This window comes from Colius striatus, chromosome 6 (genome assembly GCF_028858725.1).
Source record: "Colius striatus isolate bColStr4 chromosome 6, bColStr4.1.hap1, whole genome shotgun sequence".
Classification (NCBI taxonomy): Eukaryota; Metazoa; Chordata; class Aves; order Coliiformes; family Coliidae; genus Colius; species Colius striatus.
This window is the reverse complement of record NC_084764.1, coordinates 3,007,543-3,016,389: the sequence shown is the minus strand read 5'-3', so window position 1 is coordinate 3,016,389 and position 8,847 is coordinate 3,007,543. Positions and strand designations below refer to the sequence as shown.

The following is an 8,847-nucleotide window of genomic DNA, read 5'->3' as shown; positions in this document are numbered from 1 at the left end:
TTGCTTTTCTTCAGTACAAAATTACTAGTTCAGTTTGAATCTCAGTTCTGTTCCCAGCAATACACTATCAATTCCATTAAACCCAGACAAGGGAAGGTTAACTGATAAACTCCTGTAATAGAAACTTTAGCCTGCAAGTGCCAGTGTCACTGAAAGGTAACATCAAAACTAAGAAAAAAGCATTTTAGCCCACAGTCCACAGCAGTTGGTCTCAGCAGTGACAAGTTGTAATGCCATTTGACAAAGCACAGGCAGTTACTGCAGCTTTCCTCACAACTCTAACTCAAAGCTTATGAGTCATTAAAATGCTGCATAAGCTCTGTGTCAGTAGTTGAAAACAAACTTACAGAAGATGGGGCTGGCATCCACCAATTACAAAAAAGGGTGAAAACAAAAATGTCCAAAACTTGTGACTTCTTTGGTCATCCAAAGTCTGTTTGCAGGGCTTCACAGTTCTAGGACAAAGTAGTCAATATGTAGCATTTTTGCCAGTTGGCCTTGACAGGGAGGCAAATAACATCATTTAAGGCTTTAAACAAAGTTCTTGGTCTGCCATCTGCAGTAAAGGCTTGTGGTGTTCCCTGTGTCCAAGCAAAATGCCACTTACTTCTCCAAATGCTCTTGCTGATCAGCAGCCAGGTCTCCAGAGTAAGTTAAAGCAAGGCCTTCCACGCTGAGCTGAAAAAGTGTTTGATGCCTTGGCCTGAGTCCTTCTCCTGCCAGCTTTGCCAAGAATATCAACATGAAAATTTGTGAGCATAATTTAACTAAAAAGACAGGTGTTCTGCCTTTGGTTCCAACTGAAATTAAGCAGGAGGCCAGGCAGACACTGATACACCTTTGTGCCACCTGCTTGATGTAGTGAAACTTTAGCAGCTTTTAAGGACTTCATACCCACAGGTGTGAGAAACTCCTATGTAGCCCTGTTAACTAAAACCAGTTAACTACCAAAACAGAAGGAACCTTTGTTTTGAGGATGGGTGGCAGCACATTAATATTTCAAATCCACAGCAAGAGATCCAGCTACTGCCAGAGGAAATGAGATTAGTGCTGTGCAATAAAATGTGTATAAGACCCCCTACATGCAGGTGCCTTAAAAACAGTATAAACATGTTGTAGTAAATAAACTCTACCAATGAAAGACATAATGCAGCAATCTACAACTAGAGTCCTTGTGTCTACAACAGCAGAATCAGCTATTAAACAGCAGGAAATCATTAACTCCTTTTCCAGCAGCCCCACATTTACTTCAGACTTTACTTTTCTGTCCCAGCCACAGCTGCCCAGGAATTCAGATTTGATCTCAGGCACTAAGTTACTCCACACTGCTTTTGCCTTCCCAATGGCTTTGCAGTTGTTTCAGGCAGTGTCAGAATCCAGACAGCCTTATTTACAGCACAGCTGACCTAGAACTCTTCCCTGTGAAATTATAACACCCTGTCAAGGTGGCTACTGCTGCCACCGAGGGACTCGGCTCAGAGGGACACACGCACCGTCAACGCTTCCTCCGAGCAACTGGAGCTGAGTCTGCCACTCACATTCTTGGATGTAAGACATAAAACACAGGGTGGGCTGCTTGTGTCTTCATGGAGAAACAGCCTCAAGGGTTGCTGTGGAAAATAGAGGTGGGTATGATGAGAGAGCAGACTACCTAGGAGGACTGATAACAGCTTCCTTTGCATGAATGCACAACAGCCACTATCCATCCCAGACCTCCCCCAGCCAGTGTCTCTCACACCATCCAAAAACACAGCTTAGGAAAGTACTTTTTTTAAACCTCATTTAATAAAAGGCTTTTTTTTAAGATATATAGAGGATATTAAGTAAATAAGTTACATAGTACATTACAATCACATCAGCAAGATCTCCTTTAGTGTATTAATAGTTTATAAAAAAAAGCACACAAAAAATAAATTCAGTCCAGTCTATCACAACTGTACAGCAACAGGTAAAGATATTTATATATGTACATTTTAAACATGTAACAGTCTTTGAAAAGGTGCCCTAGGCAGCAAACACACAAAAGGAAGTGTTTGCTCCGCTTGTTCAAATAAAAAGTCATATACTTTATTATAAAGCATTTAATACAGTAATTACAAAGGCTGACTGCTCCTGTACAGTACACCAAAGCTTCTGACTACAAATTTAAAAACCAAACATTAAAAGAATGAACACAAAGAAACAAAGTTTATATCAAATCTGAACTACAAGGGGGGGGGGGAAATACATATGGAGAAGCTGCAGGAATCTGATTCTTAAAATATACATTTCTATAAAAATAGATGTTGTCTTGTCATCTGGAGAAGTTAAAGGGGTTTTTGAGGCTCAGCTGTCAGTGGAATCCTAGTCTTGGAAAGAAAAATCCTTAAGACAGCTGTGGGGAGTCAAAGATTGTGTCTTCCTAAGGTGTGACACAAGGGAGAAGGAGGGCGAGTAAAGCAGCTGAACCCAAGTGATGAGTTTACATAGAAACTCCCTCCCACAACAACCAACCAAACGTGATCTGTAGACACTGCTGCTCTGTCTCTTTAAAGCTTTATAAACTCTCAGATGTACAGCAGAAGATCAAATGGGGAGAAAGTTTGTGTGGGAAAATGTGGTTTAGAATAAGGTTTGTGGCAGAGGTAATCACTGGACTAAAGGTGCCATTGCAGGAAAGCAGACAAGACTTCTACAGCTACAGCCCTCCCTACTCTCATTTCTTTTTAAGTAGGATACAGGCCTGTAGGAACTTTCTAGTCCACTGCCTGAAAGAGAACTAAGAAGCGTGTCATTGCTGAGAGTGAACGTTCACTCTGTGGTTTAGGAAACACTTTTTTTCAATGTTGATTTTAATCTAAGCTTGTTGCAATGATAAAAACTATCAAAAGCCTCAGTTTGATAAATCAGAGCTAATTTGAACTTCACATTACGTGCCTAGTATGGGATTAACAGGTGAGTTACCTTTAGGCTTTATAATGTCTGTCTTTGCCCTGCCTTTAAACTGTGACGTTCCTACCTGGTCCTTCCTAGCTAGCAAAATGTCAGGGTCCTGCACAGCCAACTGAATATCTGTAGGCCTTGAACTTACAGAGTTGAGCTCTCTCAGATACCATTACCTGTGTCAGTAAATGGAAAAAAACATCAAATAAATTAAACTGCAGAGTGGTTGTTCTCACAGATAGGCTGCGAAACACCAGCTATATCAGATATGCATCACCAGTGCATGCATAGATCTAGTAATTATATACACAGAGTCTTAAAAAACTGAGATGCTATCCATGCAGATCATAAACCTGAAAGACTGAATCTATCTGTAAAGGGCAGACAACGTGGAAGTAACACCATCAGGGCAAAACATGACCCGTCGCTGCATCTCCGCAACGCCCAACGCCGGCGTTGAGACTCAAAGAGCTTCTGAAATACAGCCACCTGACCACTGAGTGTACGACCACCTGAAGCCTCATCTTGTACTCTAAAAGGCAAATCTATTAGTACACATTTACAGAATTGCAGCCTATAAACCTTTGATTTGTTCCCGTGCAAAAGGCTGCTGAAGCCAAGAGGCGCCTCGTTCAAACGACTGAGCCTATAGTGCCTTCCTTCCCAACAGCAAGCCCTCGTACTGAATGGGGATCAGTAAATAAGCCTTTGAACAATGGAAAGTGGAGTTTTAAAATGGACAAATCCACAGGATATAGACAAGAACTAAGCATTGTAAAACTTGTAATTGGAACAAGACAGGCTTAAATTAACACTGTGCTGCAGTAATGAGCCACGAGTTGTTTCCCCCCCCCCCAGCTGAGAACAGTACCAGAATTCACTCCAGATTAGACAATTTCAGTTCAAAGGCTTTGCCCACAGCAACTTGGGGGTTAGGAGTTTGACAAAAACCAATTCTCTGCCAACTTTTGCTGTTAGGCAGGATCCAATAGATGCACAATCGATCTCAGCCTCCTACTGTAAGCAAGTGGGCAGCAGGTTTGGTTTTGCTTGCTTGCTTTTAAATAAGATACTCAAAAGAGGGCCATGTTTACTTACTACCATGACAGAAAAGAAGTCTTCTGGTGGCCACTAGCCCTATGTAAACATGTTCCAAACCATTTCCATTAGATGCCACTTGGAACATCTACCTGGTTTTGGTCAGCCATGGTAGCCTGCAGCTGTTAGAGGTTCTCCTCAGAAAAAGCCCTTTTCTGATTTTCTTCCAATGACAGACCTTGCTGTATCAAGTCTTCCTTTTCTCTTCTACTTGTACTGCAGCAGGGAGAAACAACCAGTACTGGATTCAGTGTGTAATATACACATTGCTTTTTTGCAAGTAAAGAAAACCTCTGATTTACTCTCCCCGGCACCTCACTGGCCTGTCCTTGATGAGAGGACAAATTGTATCAGTGTCCTAAAACAGGCAGACTCAGTGAAGTATCTGGTCTTTGGAAGACTGTAATAGTGCTTGCATTCAAGTGTCATCATATCTGAAAGACTAAATTGGGACTTAAAGCAACCCCATGATTTTCTGCCTAAATCTTTGTACCTAATTTCCTCTGATCACTTGCTTGTCACTCTGATTTGCTATGACAGAACTAAAACTGCTTCAAACTTGAAAGCTCCTGAGGCTCATGACTAGATGTTTGCTCATTATCACCCAGGCATACTTCCAGACTCTAAAAATACTACAGTAGATGCAGGTGATACACAGAGCAGAAGAACGAAAGGCAGGGAAATGTCCTGATTTTCTGCCCACAAGGAGAACAGTACATTTCAGCACAAACCTCTCTGCAGATGTCCCTTACATGAGAACACACCTAAGTTCTTTTTAGTTGAGCATCCTATTTTCTAGCTGGAACTACACTCTGCTACTCCATACTGTCTCTTGCTTTTTTCTTCAGCATCTGCTCCTGCTTGCTGTTAGAACTGCATTCAGACAGGGTTTTGCATTGTTTTAGCAGGGATAGTAAAACCATTTTCCCAAGCCAGTTCTATTAACCTTGTTTGAGTTCTCAAGCTTAATCAGATCTCCTCTCCAATCTCAAAAACCTCTTTGCCATCTCTCTCAATGTGTGCCTGCTCCACCCCCAGCTCCATTTCTTTGTTATGTGTTTCTAGGCCTTCCCAGTGTCTGTTAAGTAACTGTACACAGTTCTGCTGCTGCAACACTGCTATTGCAGGCTAATACATTCATCCACAACAGTATCACTCCTGACCTTACCCTTAAATCCTTTTTAGATATAATCACAAGCCCAGCTTGTTTCTGAACTGTTGCCCTGCAGTTCTCAAGGTCTGGAAACTATTGGCAACTTCCTAGAAACGTTGATTTCATCATTGCTTTTTACTGGAATTCATCCCAGCACTACCAGTGGACCATGAGGTCTAGCTGCTTCAGCTACTATCCATCCTGGCCCACTATGCTAAAGCTTCTGTTCCAGAGGCCCTAGGAGAAGGGCAGACAAGCACTTTCTCCAGTTTTCCAAAGGAAAAAGAGATTATAATAAACATGGAACTCTTAACAGGAAGCCTGGTTTGCTCAAGCTCCTCTTTAAAGATGAGCAGCTTTTAGTTCTTTGCAGTTGTGGAATTACTTTAACAGTTTGTGACATGCCATCTGCTCCCACAGCTTAGTTAGCCCACAAGACCCATGCACCTAAGGACATGGAACAGTCATCCAAACACCAAAAGGAAACCTCTTTTTGTTAGGAATGAAAAACACACCCTTGGCAGAAAATGGAAGGCAAAAGTATCAACGTTGAATGAAGTGCAGTCCTTAATGATTTAAGAGCAGTAACTGTCTCTGCTAGAAAGAGAAGGGATTCTATGCAAAGGCATAGGTCAGCAAACATGGTACAATACACAGTCCCCCAGGCAGAGGGTGAAGCAACCATGGCTGCATAAAACCACGTGGCAGGAAAAGATTGCCAGGTGGCACACTAGAGTTACAGCCACTTTGCAGAGTTAACCTGGAATTTATCTGGCAGCTGGAAGGGTCAATATCAAAAAGACCCCCAATCAGATAGCCAAGAACACTCTGTAGTTCACTTACAGCAACATCCCCTGCACCCCCTCCCAAAGGATCCCTGCTGGAGAACACAGGAGCCATCTGCTCCTTCAGCATTGCACAGCCAGAGCAGCACACAAACCGCCTGACACAGTGCCACAGCCAGCAAGCCAGGAGACCAGCGCTGCTTCTAAGCCTTGTCTGGAAGGAGCAAGCTGGACAGCTGCAGTACAGCCTGGGACTCACTGTCTGTGAAGCACAGGAGGTGATTTGATTCTTTGCATCTTTACAAAGCAATGATAAATGTGGGCCACAGAAGATGTACAGAACAATCCCATGCAAATCTATGTCACCTGGACCACTTCACTACTTCTTAACTCTCTTTCACGAGCAGGTGTTTGGTGGCTAGATTTTTTGGGCTATTAGCATGTGTCAGTTCTGGAGGAAGAGTCAGCCTTTCAGCAAAGAGCAAAGCTCACAGCAGGACAGCCCAGCAGGCCGGTGTGGAATTCCACTGGTGGGGAATTAAAGTGACAAGCTTCTCCTGCACACACATGCTGCCTGACAGGAAGTATTTGGGAAGGTAGGGCCCCACCATACAAGCTCTTGATGGCAATCACAAGGAATAAATGAGGACTGCCACAAGAAGGAAATGGACATGTTGAGAGGTAAAAGCCATTCACAGAGGGATCCTTGCTAAGGATGAGAGTCCATTCCTCCCATCTCTCAGGTGCACAGCATCCAGTGCACGAGAACAACTTGGTTCATTTTCACTAAACAAACTTGCTCCCACTTATGCCAAGTCAAAACAATCAGTTTTAATTTCAAATTGCACTTGTGAAGCCCAGACTACACTCCATTAGGTTAGTCAAAGGCAGACTACTCTGTTTTCCAAGGTGAGACAACTCACAAGACCTACATGAATCGCACAGGGTATTTTTATTATCTGTTGCTGCATTCTTAATGGCATCAAAGAAACCACCTCAGCCTTCCTGTTGAAAAAGAAAACTTCCTCTCAAAAGGAAGTGTCTCACTCATAGCACTTTGAATTTGTGTGAAGCAGAGGCCAAAAGTGCACATCATCTTTTCACTAAACTTGTTGTCTGCCTGAACAGATGCTCAGAAAGGCAGGAAAGTGTAACAGGAAGGAGAACTTGTTGAGTAAGGAAACATCTAGAGATCACCAGTGTCACAGTAACTGGATAAATGTAGCTCACAGAAGAGCACCATTTTCTTGCTCTGTTCTGGAAACCTTTATATCCAAGTGTCCTGTTAACATGGCTCCTGACAAGCACAAAAAGAAAGGTCTGACCGACCTGAGAGAGAACTTACTTCCACTGCAGGTGACATTGTTCTGTGATGTACCTCAGGTATCGATATAAATAGAATAGAAATCTCATTTGTTTTAAAAAAAATATCCAAGTTGAAACAAATCTTCCCATCCACCACTCGGCTTGGTCAGTACTGGCAAGGTGAAGTGGAACACGTGGCACGGGGGAACGGCAGCACTGAAACTGAGACCTGACGGCTCAGGTACGGAAAGTGCAAGCAATAAAAACCAGTGAGGCCACCAAGAGGGAGGTCGGTCCAGCCTTGGTACTCCCCCTCCACTTCTGGTCTGCTGCTATATTTCTCCATCTTCATCCGAGCTGGCACTGCTGCTCCCGCTGCTGCTGCTGCTGCTCCCACTCTCGCTGCTCTCCTCCCGCCGGGCCTGGCTGTGAGCAGCCGCCGCCGCCGCTGCCGCCTCCTTCTCCCGCTGCTTCAGCGCAGCCGCCTTCTTTTCCTGCTCCGCGTGGCTCTTCATGTGAGCGCTGCGGCTCTTCACCTTGTAGAACACCCTGAGGAAGCAGACAGCTGAGTTAGCGCTGCTCCCTCTCCTACAGCCTCCTTCATTAACTCTCCAGAAAAGCTGCTGCTGGAAAAGCAAGAGCTGCTCTTACCTGCCACATTTTTTACATGGAAATGTGTTCTCTGTGTTCTGAGTTTTACTGGTAGCATCTGATTTTATCTTCTGTTTCCGCCGCCTCCGCTGCACTGGGGCAGTGAGAGGCTTCCGAGGCTTCACTGCTGTCTCCCTTGGCTTCCTTCCACTTCTGCCTGGGACAGCTGCCTCTTGACTCCTCATGTTGGCATCATAGGCCTTTGGAGAGAAGGGAACAGTTAAGGCAAACTGAAACATACACCCACCCTCAGGAGCAAAACAATGGCGGAGCCCCTGTGCTTCATTTATTCCAGACCAAGGTTTTATTTAATGAGAAGTTCTTCAGGACGTTTCTGATGATGGTCCTGTGTGTGCATAGAATCATATTGAATTTCTCCCCACCTCCTCCTTACCTGGCCCAGTTCTCCCACTACAGCACACAGCCTGGTTGCTACCAACACTCTAAGCTACCTCAGCCCAGTTTCTTGCTCTGGGAGACACGAGAGAGGGAAGTTTTTCACATCTGGAACCATCCACCTGGTATTTTCTAAACCAGTTGCAGAGTGAAGGTGGCATAGGAAGTATAACATGCACAATGCAGCACTTACTATTACACCATCTTGTAGTGTCTGTTCATCTTTGAAAGTAACTGTGTTCTTCTTTCTATTATGTAGTTCTTCCTCTGCCTCCTCTTCTCCCTCCTCCTCCTCCTCATCCTCCCCATACTCCTGTTCTTCATTGTAAATGTCCCTTCTGGGAGGAAGAACACGTGCAAACCTATGGGAACTCTTTACCAGAAGATAGAGGAATTGTTAATTTCCATGTCTGAAAGGAAATGTCATTATGTGACACAAGACACAGGTTTGCGAGTCTGGACTCCTCCACATCAGACAGATTGATTCTGCTTTTGACTTCACCAGCAAAATGAAACAACACACGAAAATCAGACTCA

The 8,847-nt window shown here is 43.9% G+C and overlaps 1 protein-coding gene across 3 annotated transcripts in view; it reads right to left on the bottom strand.

The window, feature by feature from the left end:
* Nucleotides 1-1,828: 1,828 nt before the first annotated feature.
* The window catches only part of MIDEAS (mitotic deacetylase associated SANT domain protein), a 44,311-nt gene continuing 37,292 nt past the window's right edge, over nucleotides 1,829-8,847 (bottom strand). For all 3 annotated transcript variants that reach the window (XM_061998030.1, XM_061998031.1, XM_061998032.1), the window contains exons 11-13: nucleotides 8,504-8,683; nucleotides 7,915-8,114; nucleotides 1,829-7,812 (exon numbers count right to left, since the gene is read on the bottom strand). In XM_061998030.1, the coding sequence (XP_061854014.1) occupies nucleotides 7,596-7,812; nucleotides 7,915-8,114; nucleotides 8,504-8,683 (597 nt within the window). In that variant the 3' untranslated portion in view covers nucleotides 1,829-7,595. The remainder of the gene's footprint in view (nucleotides 7,813-7,914; nucleotides 8,115-8,503; nucleotides 8,684-8,847) is intronic.